The sequence below is a fragment of the Thermobia domestica genome, chromosome 15 (genome assembly GCF_964235325.1).
Source record: "Thermobia domestica chromosome 15, izTheDome1.hap1.1, whole genome shotgun sequence".
NCBI classification, from domain to species: domain Eukaryota; kingdom Metazoa; phylum Arthropoda; class Insecta; order Zygentoma; family Lepismatidae; genus Thermobia; species Thermobia domestica.
Window position 1 is genome coordinate 5,144,799 of NC_137468.1, and position 19,303 is coordinate 5,164,101.

The window sequence follows — 19,303 nt, forward strand, 5'->3', positions numbered from 1 at the left end:
ACTATTTCCTAACTGGATTTCGTCGGACACGCGTCTCTACTGCTTTCACAAGTGCCTGTGTTCGTACTGTGCATGGACTTCTTTGCTGCACGTGATCTTTCACAGTTCCAGTCTCAAAATAAAGCGCTCGATAGAAACGAACTGTTTACTAATTTGTAGCTTCTAGAGGGTTTTGAAAATCTACCCTGGTGATTTGTGTACCTTATGCAACGCTATCAGATCCATATGATATTCATACTCGCCCCATTCCATCTCGAATACACCTTTACACTTCTTCAGCTCACCCAACAAAGACTCACGCTTCGCGATACTGCTCTTGACGTCACTCGCTTGTAGTACAGACACCCTCAAAAGTTGGGACAATATTTATGATGAGACTAAGTAATATGCATATATCTAGGGAGAAAGAATGACCAAAAAGTTACGCAAATATTTAATCTTTTTTCTTTTGTTGCAGATGAGGAGAGGAAGTTGTAGTACAGTACCCCAGCAGCTTGGTTTACACCTTGCTGGAAGAAAGAAGTGGAAGGCCGAGGACAAACTGACGAAAATCAGTACAGCCATATTGTTTTTATATATATATTTTTGTTCGTTGTTTATTTTCTTGTATGTACAGTATACAATATCAAATTAAGTTGTCCTGCGGAAAATGCATCTTCGAAGTGTGACGAATAGTACACAGAAGTCCTTGCGCGCAGCTTGTCTAGTCTGAGTGATTTATAATACGGCATAATATTTGAAAGCGGTGTAAACAGGGCGCATCATTTCCAAGTAGTTGTGGTCAACCGGTTCTCCCAACATCACTCCAGTGGACTTTCTTCTATGACGACATCTAAAAACAGCAGCTTACAGAACCCATCCGCATACTTTGGAAGAAATGCAGACCAACATTGAATCAATTGTGGAGGACATTTCACGTCCAACGCTCTAAAATGTTCAGGAACATGAACAGAAGGATGCACATGTGTGAAGGATGGTGGCCACTTTCAACATCCTTTGCTGTATCTCTATGGGTTGGGTGACTTTTTGAACACTCTATGTGCGATCAAAAAGAGCATTAAAAATCTATCTACAGATATATATATATATATATATATATATATATATATATATATTGTCAACTCCCCTTCGTGTGCCTTCTATAGCAAATGCGTAGCTCAAAACGCAGGGAGATTGTCCTCCGAACATTCTCTATAATGTACGGGAAAATTCAGTAACTAATTTCATGAAAATAAACACAGGCCAAGTTTAATTAATAAACATTTGTATTTTCAGTAAAGTATTTTGTTATTAAAGTGTACTGTGTGTTGTGTAGAGAATGTACAAAACATTATCAGATCACAATCCGCAAAGTCTGACTATTTTCTCTATTTGACAACGATAATCAGATAGCAAACACATATCTTCTGAATCGATGTTGATGATGGTCCTCAGGAAGCAAGGTGCAGCAGAGCTAACTCCACTCACTTGTAATGATAATGCTATCAAGATTTTAGAACGTTGACTAGTCGTAGAATTATACTGAAGACTAGTTCACCATAGCTAGTGACTGTCCTTCGACAACTAACTCTCTCAAAATAAATCTTGTTGAATAATAGTCCTTAGAAAGCTATTCCTCGAATGATCATTTTAGAAAGCTCTTCTTCGAATAAACATCTGGGAATCTCTTCTTCGAATGATCTCCTTCCAATCTTGGTAGGGTACTTATTTCTAACATGTCAGTTTCCAAACTGCCACCTTGCTTCACGTCACTCCACGTGTTTGCTTATCTCATTGCCGAAATTCACATTTCTGCAATGATCATCAAATAGACAAAATCTCCAGACGTCTACCTCCGTAATCTGACAGTTTTGCCACATCCTAAAATTTGTGTTGATGTTAACAAATAACAAATAAATAACAAAATAAATTTTACAACGACTCTCACAATAGTTCTTACTCTGCATTACTTCTTTTGTTGTCCTTCGTCATCAAAACATTGCAAATTCACATGTCTGTATTTACATCTTACATAAAACCAAAACAATAACATGGACAACAGTACAATAATTTTGAAATGTATTTTCTTTTACTTAATTTTGCGTTTTGTAACTTCTTGTCTTTTAATTTTATCTTTAATTTTGTTGCATTTATTTGTCTTTATTTGAGCCAATTATTATCGATTTTTAAAATATAAATTCATTTAACTCTAATTCCTCAACAATATATATATATATATATAAATGGATCTTTATCTCTCTACATATTTATTTAGTACACCCGACGAAATTAACACAATATCGATAATAACGGCTTCGATATCAATGTATGATTTCCAATAACGTATATAGAATATTGAAAATATAAGTAACGCAAAAGCAACTTACCCGTAAAAGAATAATAAGAAAACTACTCCAGGCAAATTCAATGATGCAGTGTAAGCTTTCTCGTTCAAAATAAGGAAAATAAAAATACAAAGGAACATAGTCAGAGTGTAGCTGCACTGAAAATAAAACAAAAATTATTGAAATTAGCTTCAATTTTTACTGCTAATTACCTTAATGTTAGTTTATAATAAGCAACAGCTAAGAACTAGAAATAATATGAGTATCGAATTTAGTGAACTCTAAACTTCAGTAAAAACAGGTTCACATGAGTATCAGCATCTTTGCTTTAACATAAAGTCCGTCAAAAATATAAATTTATACCCAACTGAATACATGGAATCTACGCACTGTTTTCGAAGTTGAATAGTATTATCATTACAATATGTAGTACGGTGTTTCCTCAACAGATGTCGCTACTTCCATGACTGTAACAGGTGACCTAATGACGAATGATAACTAACTAACTAACTAACTAACTAACTAACTAACTCTATGGCCTATGGAACCCGGAGGTTCAATGCCGCGTTCACAAGTGAAACAAAATGGCCAGTGCACGCTTGACATTTGTGAAACGTATGTCCATTCCAAACTAGTAATTTAAGTGTAAAAATTACAGTGATCTTTATTATGAACCAATTTTGAGAACATTCATTTCATTTTGTGAAATGGACTTAGAGATGTGCGTTTAGTTTCCATTTCTACATTTTCTTTCATTTTACGTTACAACGGACTCTTTATTCACGTTTAAACGTCATCCGTGGGAACCAGAGTGATAACATACTCACAGATTTTGCTTATACTGTACGTCATGATGATGCTCCAGCCAATGAGAGTGTATGTGAAGACGAAACGAATAAAAATTTGTATAAGTCCTGCTTCTCCGGCTACCACTTTAGAAATGTCTGCCACATAAGAGTGTTACATAATGCACGAAACATGTATTGTATTCCATTCTACTTTGTATTAAACTTGTCAAGTATAATTAAATTTAGCACTAACACACAATAGAGAATTTTTGTTCGTTAAAGCGTGTATACATTTCTTTTGACGGACACTGTATATACAGGTGACCAACCTATCAGTAACAACATTCTACACAGGTACAAATTGCAAGCGGTGATGATAATAAATAAATAAATTAGAAAGCTTCATACTCAATCGCAAAGTTCCCCTCCCCCCAAAACTAAGTAGTACTTTCGCGGAACATGGTCTTCATCCTTAGCTTCTTAAGTGTGAAGAAAGGTTATAAAGGTAAAATTATGTAGGACTGTGAAAAGAATAAATAAAATAGAATGTACAAAGAATAAACATAGTACTGCTAATGTACGTTTAATGGAGAAAGCAAAAACTACGACTGAACTTAAAATCAAGGAGACTTTTTACATTCATAAATTAAACTTTGCTCTTAATCTTGACAAAGGTGAAATTAAGCCCATTTAGAGTGATTTATTTTTCACAATCGATTGGAAAGAAATAGAAATAATAACAGTAAACATAAAACAGTGTACAGTTTCTAGCTTCATAGTGGGGTATAATGGTTCAGGTGCCGTAGTTTAATTTTCACGTGAAATCTATATCTACTTCCAACTTTATTTATCCCTTTTATCTTCCTATGTGTTTTTACTTTTATAACATTTCTTCTGACACACAATCATAGTCATACGTCTTGCGAATAAAATCAGCAAAATAAACATACTGCTGAACAAGACTGTACTTATTTAATATAAAAACACATTTACACGTGACGTTTCGATCTTCTAGCCAAGATCCTCATCAGAGTGTACGTCTGATGAGGATCTTGGCTAGAAGATCTAAACGTCACGTGTAAATGCGTTTTTATATTAAATAAGTACAGTCTTGTTCAGCAGTGTGTTTATTTTTCTAACATTTCTTCAAATGCAAGCAAGCTGAGGATGAGGATTGTCTTCCTCGGAAGTACTACTTAGTTTTTTGGCGGACCTTTCCGGTGAGTATGAAGTTTTCTAATTTATTTTTATTTGCTATATTTTAATAATAGCCTACGTGACCAAACCAAGCAGGTAGATAATTCAAAGTTTAACTATGTTGAATTTTGTTTGTTTTATATAAGAGCTGTTGAATGTGTATGTGAAAAATTTAGAGTAAGTACTTACATATTACTTACTTCCTCACAAAACCTGTTCATGGTCCACAGACATTCAGCAAAGCTATGCAAATGATTACATTTCAGAGAAATATAACATTTTACTAGTACAACACACTTCTCCCTTCATAGTGGCATGGACATACAACAGAACTAAGGCAATGGCTAAGTTCTAGAGAAGGTCAAAATAGCACTTTCTCTACTATGACATGCTGACTTTTTCATAATACTAGATATACAGCCAATTTAATGATTAAGCTCCACAAAAGATGAAATTGAAAATCTTGTAGTTTAACGTCTCATGATTATGTCTGTTAGGCTAAGGAAGACGATGATGAAAGCAAGTGAATGATGGAAGAATTGGTGGAATGAGAATATGGGAGGAAAGGGAGTACTCCGAGAAAATCCACGGACACGATATTGTCCACCACAAACTTTCTTGTCCGGGAATCGAACCAGGGACCCCACGCACCAGACATAAGCGCTCTCCCACTGTCCTACAGAAGATTTAAGACAGCATTTTTTGCTATTACAGCGTTCGTTCGATTTCATAATGCCCACACATACGGTTAAACTAAGACGATAATTAAGTTCCAAAGAAGGTCAACTAGCAGCTTTTCCTTTGTAGTAAAAGCTATCTATTTTGTCTACCCTCGGTTCCACCTAAAACTGAATTGTTATGTATAGATTAATATGAATGTAGGTATTCATCTTCACATATATATACAGGGTGTTACAAAAATTTTGTTGCAATATTTTGGAAATAGAGTCCTCAGATCAAAATAAGAAAAGAAGTTAATATGGATCTGTGGTTGGAAATGCATAGTTTCGTAGTTATAAGGTACTGAAAACGTGAAAAAGTGAACTTGTAAAAATCCATAGTTCCACTACTATAGGACCGATTATAGTCGAGTCAAGACATCACTGAGGAACTAGTATATTGAACTATCCAAATATCCAACTTTCAGAACCTCCGGTACTTGCACAATCATTTTTAGAGAGGCTGTTTGGGAGTACTTGATCACTCTCCACCTACCTCTCTAAAAATTGGTGTGCAAGTACTGGAGCATTCTTAAATATGGATATTTGGATAGTTCATATACCAGTTCCTCTCCGTACTAGTGGAGCTATGAACTTTTGAAGTTCACTTGTTTCACGATTTCGGCATCCTATAACTTTGAAACTATCCACTTTCGAGCACAGGTCTATATGAACTCTTTTTTTCTTTCTTATTTTGATGTGAGGAATGTTCCCAAAATACTGTAACACATTTTTCTAACACCCTGTATATTGCCGAATATTTAGTCACCAACTATTAAATTATAAATTCATTTAAAATTTGGAATTATTTTCTTGAGAAGAGAAGTACAGTTCTACAATGTTTCTTTCAATCGTATTGTAACCTCATCTAAACGTATTCACAGGGGGGCATAGTGCCTTAATGGTAAAGTGCTCACATCTGCTTTCGTGAGTTGCGGCACAAAACATCTTTATCGTGAGATTTCCCTTTCCTCTCACATTTTCATTCCACTAATTGCCTCATAATCATTCCCTTTCATTACTCATCCGTTTCCTTTAGTCTACAGGGCATAGTAGTCAGACATCAAACTGGAAGATTTAATTTCATTCACATATATTCATTGCTTTCACAAAGAATCTAATGTTAAAAATCGAGTGACAAGAAAAAGTACTCACCATATCCCAAAAATAACACGACAGCCAGTAAATCGCTGGATTAACACCAGAGACAAACATCAAATGTTTTGATTTAGATGCTCTTTCTTCAACAATTACTACTATAACCGATGCCGAAACAAAGCTCATCGCAAACAACACAGCAACAGCATGAAGAAGAGTAATTCCCGTTTCTATCCTGCAAGAGAAAAATGAGAGCATAATTCATATCGAAAAGTGGAAAAGCATTAACAAGTACTAATGGACTAGAACTATACGTGAGTACTAATGAAAAGAATAACACGATTCCAGATAACACGATGCAATTACAATTACCTTTCCTTTGACATCCAGATCCAGTTCTCCTTGACTTCGCTTATCTCACGAGATGCAGTATTCCAGTGCAGGTACGGTGTTGCCAAATAAAAAATAGACTGCGTATATATATGCTCTCGGATAATCAGCCAAACCAATGTCGATGACACTTTTAGTGTCTCTCAAAGAATATAAAGCTACACTAAGTTTTCATTCTCAGTGTTTTTATTTTGAACTAGCGCTGATTACCCGCTTCGCTCGGTTGAAATGACACGGCATCGGGATTATCACTGTTCGTCTCAGCAACCCCGAAAACTATGGATTCGACACTAATATCGGTCATTTCTGATCATTTATATATATATATATATATATATATATATATATATATATATATATATATATATATATATATATATATATCCCTCCCCCAACTTCAGAGACTGAATTTTATGTTGAAAATTTGATCGAGATCGGTCTCGTGGTTCAAGAGTTACCAAGTTTTATTTATTTTTGTATTCTCCCTTCTCCTCTCCCCCCTACGTTGCACTGTCAAAGTGAAATGATAAAAAAACATCCCAGGCCCAAACCTCATATATATGCTGAAAATTTTTTCAAGGTGATAATTAAAACGTTTTTGACTATCCCTCGCATATGATGTAAACCAGATGTAAGCTGGGAGAAACTATACCTAACATTCACCATAAACTGTCTTGTGTAGTGCGTATGGGTTATTAGTAGTTTCCTACATTTTACTATCGCAAATAAGTAGCAAATATACCTGGTATTAGCCCATTACTGTCATCCAAGGACGGTGTACTGTAAATATTTAGGTGGCAGGATAAAATAGGTGAACGCAGGGTAATCATACATAAATATAAAGTAATAGAGATATTACCTATGGATATACTGTATATCTATTTATCTATCTATCTATCTATATATATATATATATATATATATATATATATATATACTGATAATCATTAATTTCTGAGAAGGTAACTAACTACTACATATGACATACAATTATAGGTACAAAATACTGATTAGACAAGAAATGTTATTAAATGCCGCTTTCCAAAAATATTGTAATTGTTAAAATATAAATATAATTTTTAATGAATACCTAAATGACCTGATGTAAGTAATTTTTAATAATTTAATTAATCTTTAATGCTCTCAAATTACTTTATTGATTTGCTTACTTTTCATGATTGGTAATGTCGTATGTGCTCTTTCGGTATGAATGAAAAGTATGGATTTATCTGCCGCGGTCCATACTGGAAATCACAACCACTGTTGAAGATGGTATATTGATATGAATTACTTGGTGTCCAAATCCAAACCAAAGATGGCGCTAATTACTCTCCTCACTTTACTTTAGTGATTCTAGCCATTCGAGATAATTCCAGGGCCGCAGTGGCTCAGTGGTAGAGCGTTCACCTCTGGTGCTTGGGGTCCCGGGTTCGATCCCAGCCCCCGCCAAGTGAACTTTGTGGTGGACAAACACAGTGTGCGTGGGTTTTCTCGGGGTTCTCTCGTTTCCTCCCATTTTCTTCATTCCACCATTTCATTCATTACTCATCATCACCGTCTCCTTTAGCCTAACCGGCATAACCGTAGGACGTAAAACTTAAAGATTTCATTTCATTTCATTTTCGAGATAATTCCAATATGCACGGATTATAACATGTGTTAACTGAACGTTTAATATTACTCGAAGTAATACTGTATGGTTTCGACTGCAATAATAACGATTTTATATGCCACTGACTGTTATTCCGAACAACAAAGATAACTTTCCACTGAAAGCACAGTTTGTTTGGTGATGAAATTGGAGATATGGAACTAACGATACTTTTCCACTTAATATTTCCTTGGTTCACTGCTTTAGGCTTCTAACGGTCTTTCTGTCGTCCTAAAATGAATTCTTTATATAGAATAACTATCGACACTGTCACAAAATATGTATATAAACACTTGTTCTTCGTTCTGAACAACCGTTGTCTTAGAAAACAATGACTTTTTGATACAAGTCAACTAAACAAATGTCACTTGCAACCTGCTTACTAGTGCTGCAAAATTCGATTGACGTACCAACGGTCTTTTAACACATAACGCTCTACAAATCATTGCTTACCACCTAAGTACAGAAACATGAAACATATGAAAATACTGCGGTACTTTGCTTAGAAGAGAACTACGAACATGAAACATTCGCAAATGGAGCATAAAACGTAAAACATATGCAAGTGGTGCGGAAAACTGCTTAGAAGAAAACGGAGAATGTAAAAAGATGTTCTGTGATAGTGTTTGTCTGTTGTTTTTGTGCTTCATAGGTGTTCTTCTTAGTGATGAATATGGTTGTTGTGGTGTTAAAAAAAATGTGTATGATACGTAATTCTTTCTTTCGGAAAGCCCTACAGAGTCCAAGGCCTACTCTAAAATCGTTCACAAGTGCACCATCGTCACAGTTATCGTAGAATGAATTCCACCAATCAATTCCGCGTTGAACGAAGGTGCCATTTGATATACCGCATGACTACGTTGCTATTAGAAATAACGAAGTTGAGTCCAATATGACTACAACCAAGATGGCGACGACGAACGTAACCACATCTTATTTCCCTTATCCCCAATATTGGCGCTATGTGACTTCAGATTTAACCCATACGCAGTTTGTAAAATATTGAGTAATGTCCAGGTTTTCAGCACCATACTGTATAGTATATCACAAGAGGTCAAGGCTAGAAAATGTAAATTTTAGGAACATATTTGTTTCATGCAACGAACATTTACAGTAACTGATTATTACAAGAAACAAAAGTGTTTATAGAAAATAAATCTGAGTCGCTAATTATAAATCTGATGGAAATCATTGCCATCAATAATACATAGTTAAACCTCAGGAAGATTGGTTAATCCGGTTCAGAGTTATTTGTTCATGATGAATATGTCCCTACCTGAGTTGTTTAAATACATGACCCTTCGTTTCCCCAAGAGGATGATTGATTGTTTCTATTCCGTACTTCTTCTTGTCCTTTCGATTCGGCAACATTGATCTTAAAACAAGATTATTTACTGCATTTAGGTATGACACCGACGAAGCCCATCCTTTGTTGTAAAACCACACCTGGAATTAAAAATAATTTTGTTACTATATACCCACAACACATGAAATTAACACTTGACTAGTTTAACTGTATGGTAATGATGATAAGCCTATTCAACATATTCATTCATTCTTAAGAAAAAAATCTTTTATCAAGTATTAGCTTGATATTATTGTACGATCAGAATCAAATGTAGTATTTCTCAGATAATATTTTTTCCCCTAAGAGATAAAATAGGATGCATATAAATAGCTAGAAGACTTAATTTAAGCATTCGTTTAATCAAATAGCTGCATATGGTTTTAATGACTATCTGTCATCTTACCCAGCGTAAGTTTTTTTTTTCTTACTTGTGAAAACAAAACGAAGATTTTTTTTAAACCCTGGACTAATTTATTTAATAAAACTTACAACTTCTTAAATCTTCAAATCATTGGGACATGACACTAAAAAAGAATAAACACACACATTCTTCTACCAATGGCATTTGTACATGTATTGATCACTGAAATCGACGACACAGGATATTCGAAAATATTCAGATTCAGCAAACAATCTTTAACACATGACGAATGAAGCGCAACATTTCGAACTAGCTAGAAGTATTGAGCTCGAACTCATTAGTAATCAATTTAAACAACTGAACTGAACAGGTTTCAGCAAACATGGAATAAATCTTACGATATGGCGAAAGAATCATTTAGGAGAAAATGAGACCCTGAACAAAGAGTTTAAAAAAAGACTATTAAAGAGTTTCGTGTGGCCTACTGTGCCGTATGGAGCAAAAACATGGACATTACGTAAAAATGATGAAAAACGACTGGAAGCTTTCGAAATGTGGATGTGGAGAAGAATGGAGAGAATTAGCTGGGTCGAGCGTGCGGAAATCGAATGAGAGGGTGTCAGAAATGGTGGTGGAGAAAAACCAGTTTTAGACATTGTTAAGAAAAGGAAGAGAAACTGGTTGGGACATTGGCTAAGAAGGAACTGTATCATGCGGAACGTGCTACAAGGTATGGTGGCAGGAAAGAGAGGGAGGGGGCCAAGGAGACTACAATTAATACACGATATCAAAACAGAGAAATCGTACGTGAAGACGAAGAGGTTAAGAAAAGACCATGGAACATGGAAGCTCCTCAGTTGCAGCAAGTGATCTGCCAATAAGGGCAGAATACCTATGAAGATGATGTATAATGAAGTATGAAATTTGATGTAGCACCCTTACTACACTTTGATGTACTACCACTTACAAAATATTGTGTTTTAATTATCTTTTGATACTGTTGGGTTTGTTGATCTATGGTGCTGCTATTATTATTATTATTATTATTATTATTATTATTATTATTATTATTATTATTATTATTATTGCTGCTGCTGATGATTTATCTATCTATCTTCCGCCAATATGCAACTATTTTATTTAACGGATGCTCAACAGTCTTCTATTTTCTTTCCTAATTATGTCCGAATGAATGAATGAATGCTTTCTGCAAGCTGAAGATGATCTAACATATTTTTGACGGAGAGAATGCTCTGTTTTAAATATGTAACTCTTCTGTATTTTTTAACGAAAGAAATTTTATCGGAGAAACACGACATTTGAGTATGATTGTATAAATACATTTAAACAGTCAGAAGTTACTTTACACTATTTTTAAATATTCCCTTATAAAATTCTTTAATCTACACTACTCTACAGAAGAGTTCCTCCGTGGCTAAGCGGTTAGCGTACGCGCTTCTGGAGCGAGACCCGGGTTCGATTCCCGGCGGAGCTCATGTGGTTCGGATTCCACGTTAATCCGTAGGTCCACGTCTCATATAGCCTCGCTGCTGAAAAGGGATGTTAAACTCAAAATCACTCACTCACTTACTAACTACTATACAGAAAAGCAGAAACAACTCACTCATCAACGCCCAGGACATACTACTATTACTAGAAACGTCAATTTGGACAGAATATTCCTTTTGTTACGAAAGCATGTACTATTTTTTAATTTTAAAAATGTATTCTAAGCTGGAGCAAAGAAGGGTTCAAATTTCTTGTCATTAATAAAGCATCTCCCAAATCCCTGAAGTTAGAAAGAATTAAATCATCCTTGTACTTAACAGCTTGCAATACTAAGCAATGCAAACTATTCATAACAGGCACAATCAATGTCATGCAGTCAGAATGATCCATTACATACAGACTTCTATTTCCTGAATGAAGAAAAAAATTTACCTTAATGTTATTTTGTTTATCATAAATTTCTGCAGAAGCTTTGCCGTTCTTGACGTCCACTGGTGATACATCAAAATGGACAGCTGTGAAGGAATTTTTAATACCAAACGCCACTCCTCCATATCTGAAACAACATAATGAACACATACATGATAGTCTCATGAATGGCTAAATAATGAGCATTTATGACACTAGACATTTTTTTCTATATAAATCTAATTATGGTATACAATTTTTATGCGAGTACCATGAATTTCGACGCGTAAGACATTAACAAAATATCAGCTGTTGCCTACATTTCTCTAATCTACAGGATGAGTTAGAAAGTTACATAAGAATTTTTCATTCTCTGGTTTCAGTTTACTGTGTACAGCTGAGTAAGTGAAGAAGATGCTGACGAAAGGATGGAGCTTACTTTTTGGCTGGCATCCACAAGTACAAAGACGCAGGAGAGGAATGACTGTAGACACTAAGGTAGGGCGCCAATTACGTACAAACGCAGTGGCAAAATTGTATAACTGATTTAAGGAGATTGGAAGCGTGCACGAAAGACCGCGTAGTGAAAGATCGAAAAGTGCCACAGATGAAGAGACAATAAGTAATGTATTAGCAGCTGTATGCAATAATCCAACGAAGAGCTCCCGATATCTGCCGATTAGACACGATGTAGGCCAATCGAGTGTGTGTGTCGTATTCTGCACACGAAGAAGTGGCACCTACACAAAATCCAGTGTTGCAATACGTCAATAGGGATGATACTGACCGTCGCTTACAATTCAGTACGTGGGAAGTACCGCATCAATAAGAACCCTGACTTTGCTTCAACAGTTCTTAGGATTAGGAATTAGATTTCTGGGTTGTCGGCATTTAAGGGTATATCACCCGTTACGTATATGAGGGATGACGCCCCTCGGTGAACACACTATCCGATGAAAGGGAAGGAAGTAAGAGGCCTAGGACCATTGTTATGTACCATCCAGGCATTGGCCTAGTGAGAATGAGGGACCCCCCTCCCCAGGCCTGTAGCCAGCCAAACAATATAGGGGGGGGGGTCCGGCTGAAGTTAGGGGGGCCCGATCCAATTATATTATAGTTCACCATATTATACTTAATTTGCAAGCCTACCGTGAAAATTTTAGGGGGCATCCAAAATTTAGGGGGACCGCCCCCTAGACCCCCTGGATACGGGCCTGCCCCTCCCTTGAAAAAACTCATTCAAGGTGGGTGATCTGAAAAAACTGTTACACTTTTTTGACCGAGTGTTTCTACCGGAAATCGAACCCGGATCGCTCGCAGCAGAGCAAAGACGAGAGCGTTAGCGACTACGCCACACGGAGCCACGCTTCAACAGTTCTGTTTAGTGACAAGGCATTGCTTTACGTTAATGAGAAAGTTTGGTGCAAACGTTTATTTTAATCATTTTATATTACGGAACAAATTTCTGAAGTAAGCTCTGAATGCGAAAAGTTTGCCAACCACTCTCTTTATTTACATTAAGCTTTTAGTTGAATCATTGATAAGCTAGCTCAGGACTCTCATTTATTTGGCTAGCACGAATTCCCTGACATTTCCAGGTTTTCCAGATCACGACCTACAAATTTTCAGGTCTATATATAATGTGAAAAAGCAATCATATTTTCCCCAACTAAGAGGTTCCTTATTTACTATATATATGGTGTTAGAATGTGTAGGTAGAGAAATTTTGCAAAACAAGTTAATTTATTTATAAAATATCTTCTGCCAAATAGCCGGGAAAGGCAGAGAGAAATATGTTTTGAGAAGTAAAATCTGTAATTCCACGTTTTTTGAGATTTTCATGAAATTTCCTGCCTTTTCCAGTTTTTTTTTTTTTTTTTAACCAGTAAGCTGAATTCCCTGACTTTTCCAGGTTTTTCATATTTTCACGTTGGTAGGAACCCTGTACCGTGACAATATCTTGTTTAATGAATTCTCACGACCTGGGAAAGTTCAGTTAGCAACCAGTGGACACTCTTTTAGATATCCACAGCAGTCACTATATATTCTGCACAGTTATGACGTCATCAGAGACATGCGAAGACCAAGAATGATGTGATAGTACTGTAACAGCAAAGTCGGTACGTCATCCGGCTGCCAAATGTTAATAGTCTAACATAGAAGGAAACGTAGCTCCACTTCGATATCATTCGAATTACTATAGTAAAGGGTGGCGCCGAGCCGACTGACACATTTCAAACTTGAATATTATGCACGTGTAATAACTTATATTTGTTGGCGGGATGGGACCCGAAAGAGGAAAACAACGCCACGTTATATGGTTAGTCGCAATAGAGCGTTGGAGCATGACATCGTGTTACCTAAGTTCGTAGTTGTTGCGAAACTAAGTCTGTACCAGAAATGCAACGTTTTTTAGGACGAAACTTTAATGTTGATCTTCCCACGATCTCAGGAGTTCGCACTGTTCTTGGGGTTCCATGTTTACATCCAAAACACTAGCAATCTCTTCAAATGAAATGAAAAATGAAATGAAATTTTTGAGTTTTACGTCCCACAGTTATGCCAGTTAGGCTAAAGGAGACGGTGATGATGAGAGATGAATGAAATGGTGGAATGAAGAAAGTGGGAGGAAACGGGAGAGCCCCGAGAAAACCCACGTACACGATGTTTGTCCACCACAAAGTTCACTTGGCGGGAGCAGGGTTTGAACCCGGGACCCCAAACACCAGAGATAAACGCTCTACCACTGAGCGAAATTTCTTCAAACTTCTTCACCAAAGCCAATATGATAAGAGACGAAACCTTACCACGTCGACCAACATTTCAAACATTTCAGAACTTTTCAGTAATTTCTCCGATTTTCCCTAACATTTCCTGATTTTCCAGGTCTGTGGAAACTCCGCTTAATACAAGATTTATGGATATTGATGAGCGGGACTCTTACAATATTATCAAGCTCAGCTCAGGCTTCGTCCATTTGTATTAGTAAGTTATCCTGAGTCTTACCCGGGCTTAGGATCAAACGTGTTAACAATCTATTAAACTTTTTATTTGAAATTATAAACGTGTACAATGTTGTTCTAAAAAAATATGTACAAGCCTGAAAAGATGCTATGATCTAAATTAATACTACACAACTTAGTACAATGTACGAAATATTACAAAAGAAATGTAAATATGCTAAACTTAAAAGTAAATTCATGTCACCTAATGATAATGTTCTCAAACAAATATCATAATGTACAGCGAGCCACAGAAATTCTTGAGGTACAAAGTCCGTGGGTTAGGCAACCCAACTACGCCCGCTACAAGATTAATTACGCCTGGTAGAGTAGCTAGAACAGCAGAATGAAGTTGCCCCACCTGTTAAAAGAATAAATCGTAAAGTGTGTTTTTGTGCAGGAGTGAGAAGAAACGCTGGCTGAAGAAATGACAAATGGGAGTCTTTGTACAGTTGCACTCAAAGTACACAGCACAGTACCAGCTAGAGGCGCCGATGAGAAGATAACAGTCGGGGAACTTAAATAATCTTATAATTAACTCAAATGAGGGATTATATAAACAAGTTAACTTACTTCAAATGACTACATATATGCGTGTCAAATAATATAAGGATAGATTTTGCGGCATATGTATTAGTTTATTTTTTTACAGGAAACACAAAGCCTTGCGCTGAGTTTTAAAACTATTAACAGTAGTCCTACCTGCAAATCAATTAAAGTATGGATTGATCATTCAGGGGAAGAACCCAGCCCCTAATGAAAATTTTGGGAGTCTAACAGGGCCTGAGCTCCTAGCTTCCGGCGCCACTGATTGATACATAATGTTACTTCGAAAGAAGAACTTGTCTGATTTCATTATTCGTTAAATAATTTTTGAAAATACTAAATATTGTTATGCAGTAATTTATTTGTAAAATATTAAAAATGCAAAATTCGATAACATTTAAACGAGTTGGAGAACTTATCCGTACTAAGCGTATTTCACCTTAAGTTGCAAATATAACTGAGGGTTCGTGATTTGTTTAATATTTATGCGAATTTACACATTGAGACACAAGGAGAAACGAGGAAAATATAGTGTGAATAAACAACAATTTAAAAATGCACGAAATTAACGGTTAATATCAAATATAGAACCATTAACAGAATTAACTCTGTAACTCGTTTTCTCCATTCATTTTCCTTCCTTTATTTTCAGGATTACATCATCACTGAATTTCTCCACTAGAGATTATCTTTCATTTAGCAGCATCCAACTGGAGCTCAGCCTTGTAAATGAAACATTTTTAAAAAAAGTGTAAACGGCGAAGTCGGGAATCGAACGCGGGCCGCCAGATTAGAAAACTAAAACTCTAACCACTCATCTAAAGGGTTACTTCTTTCGGCTCGCCTAAATAAAGAGCCTTTTCTGTTCGCTCAAAATAGTAGCTTGTTAATAGTCAGATTGACTGGCAAAACACAGGAATATGTAATTGACTTGAAGGGCATTATATCACTGTATTCACTAAATTATCAACATTACAGATTTTTTAAAACCAAATACAAAACTCCTTTATTTTGAATCAAATACAGCGCATGTATTATACTCGTAAACAAACTAAAGACAAATCAATTGCTGCATAGTAATCGTAGTTAAGTGCTCAAGGCGCTCGACCAGTAATCTGAAGGTAGTCGAATCAAATCGGATCCACGAACGACCAGTACATTTTTTTTATTTACTTTAGAATTTTTGATGGCGATTGATCGGTGATGACACACGTTTTATTTTCTTCTGATATTTGAATACTCGAATGTTTCATACTTGAACTATTGAATAAAAGTAGTAATAATAACAATATTAAAATAATAATTATTATTAGCATTATCTCATAGAAGATTAAAAGTTAGGAGCTTATTATCTCTCAGGACATAACATTACAACCAGAAATGTATCATTTGGCAAGAATATTTCGGTTTTGTTTATTGTTGCTCATGAGAAGAGTAATTTCTCATCTCGTCTCTGAAACAATATAAACAAAATTGAGACGAGAGTTAACATTTTACATTCAAGACGAGACAAGGCTAACTCAAATTATCGTCTCTCTTTGGAGATGGAAATCGAGACGAGACGAAAAGTATCGTAAACATTTCTCTTTTTATCTCGATTCTCGAAATAGTGTATGTCCATTCTTTAAGTAATAATTGCTTTGTAGACTGAATCTTATACGCTATTTTGTTACTTTGTATTTCGGAGCTCATTGAATTTATTATGGTCTGTGTAGGTATTTTTGTAACAAAGCTTTTATAATTACTTCCGCATATCCTAAAAATTAGTTTATTACATGCCTTACTGTTCAGTGATATTCAGTTATTTTTTATTACAGTTGTTTTCCTCAAAACGTACAGTAGAATACTTTCTACATGAAACTTCAGTGGAACGCTTTGGTTTAAAATTTTGGTAGTTGCAGAGGTGTGTCCTGGTCCAGACACCCTCCCGAAAGAAAGGATAACAACGATTAGTGTCCGAAAGGAAATAAAAGGAGAGAAAGAAGATGTCAGCTCCTGGACAACATTAATATCGAAGCTTCGGACACCTAAACAGAAATTAAGTAGGATTTGTCTTCACCACGATACACAGTAACACACTTCCTTTGGCTAAAAGACTTTGGATTATGTATGCGTTATGTTGATATTTTAACAAAATATACATACCAATATAAAAAAAGAATAATTCCTATTTACAAATTTTGGTTGAACGGATATATGGAACGTGTTGGAAATGGCGAACGAAAATAATATTTCTAGCAGTAGGAGTAATAGTGGAAGACGTTCGGAATAATTGCTCGGACACAATATCGTTTCTGACACATTTATGACTCATACTAGGTCCTAAGCATGACCCTTAGGGGTCGTATTCATGAATTGTTTGCTAAACTCGTTACATTTTCCACCACAGTACGAATCAAGGTTGCAGACAGACATGTGACGTCAGTTTGCTAGTATTTCCCCTGTGAAGAAAGCAGTCTCCACTCTAACTTATAAGATCGTAAGAAACTGAGTATATTTCATTTATTACACAGCAGAAGTATGAATATTACAGTTCATAAAAACAACTTACAGCAGCGAGAATCGAACCCGGAACCCCTGAATCACGAAACGAATGCTCACGTCACTACGCTAAGACTGTTCTGTTAAGGAAGAGTCAAAAATCACTCCTTTATGGAGCAAATTGCACACATTTACGATAACAACGAAACACACTGATTTCTGTCATGATAAAATACTATAGTCGAGAGACTCTAAATTTAAATTAAAAAAACAAAAATATGCATATAGTGCCTCAGACCACTTTCTTTTTTGATTCACCGAAAGTATCTCCGCAACTTTTTAAAATATACTTAGTAATACTCGTTTTAAGCTATTTCCAGTAACTTTGAACGACAGGGACAAAAACACAGATACATCCAGGTCATATACAATTTCAAAGGATCACCCACCGGGAATTGAACACGGGACCGCGAGCACGGAACTATCTGAGGCAGTGATGGCATGGGTGAATGAAAACTTAAGCCACCACTCACCATGACCTCCACCAACCGTGACCCACCACCCACAATGACCCACTCTGACCTACTATTCACCGACCCGCTCCGACCCACCACTTACCAAAAGAAATCGTTATCAACTCTGACACATGATACATAGCCTCTTCTCTACTAACTAAAGAGTTTATACTTGTAATAATAAAACCAGGTTGTGAAATTCTAACGAATCGGAGTTTGAATTTTTGCGGTTACTCGCTCAAGCACCTGTCTGTTACAATAACGGTGAATCTGACCTTTACGATATAAAATGATCAAGTGTTTGTCATGGGTCAAATTTCGATGAATTTCAATTAAATTATCATGGTATAATTATTTTCTTATTGAATTATCGATACTTTTCAGTGAAAAATCGCATCAAATTTGAAAGTACCAAATCAAGGTAAGTAGACCAACGTACAGTCCAAACTTAAAATTTCCATGTAATTAAGCATACATTACAAATTTTATGTCTATTTTTCTCACAACTTTATTGCTTGATTCCCCTGTGCCCTAAGCACTCCATATAATAAACATAAGCTTCAGCAATTATTATAGTAGAAAGCGCATGGTTTCTGTTTCTCAATTTGTTTGTGAATTTGTTCCTCATCTAATATCCATCATTTTCAATTATTTTTACAAACCAACCCACTACCAATTTTGCATATATAGAAAGTGCCACCCCCTGCTCATAAAGAAGGATTTTAAAAAATGCTATGAGACGTTCTGTTCATTTTCAATGGAGAGTTAATATACTGAATTTCAGCTCCGTAAGTTTAACGGCTTCTAAGATACTCATTTTTTCCGCAAACATTCGGAACCCAACTACCCTCTTAAGATATTATTATAATGAAAGTGATATGATAACATCCCAATTTGGATTAAGGTCTAACTATATACCGAAAGTCATTTCATTTGACTTTGCAATTTGGCCGTGATGATCAGGAG

General features: G+C 35.8%; 1 protein-coding gene across 1 annotated transcript in view; it reads right to left on the minus strand.

Annotated features, from left to right (window-relative positions):
- LOC145672047 (phospholipid-transporting ATPase ABCA1-like) overlaps positions 1 to 19,303 on the minus strand; it is a 242,611-nt gene that overhangs the window by 48,863 nt on the left and 174,445 nt on the right. Inside the window, exons 31-34 of the mRNA XM_081741259.1 lie at positions 11,818 to 11,941; positions 9,444 to 9,613; positions 6,184 to 6,361; positions 2,367 to 2,482 (exon numbers count right to left, since the gene is read on the minus strand). Of these exons, the coding sequence (XP_081597385.1) occupies positions 2,367 to 2,482; positions 6,184 to 6,361; positions 9,444 to 9,613; positions 11,818 to 11,941 (588 nt within the window). The remainder of the gene's footprint in view (positions 1 to 2,366; positions 2,483 to 6,183; positions 6,362 to 9,443; positions 9,614 to 11,817; positions 11,942 to 19,303) is intronic.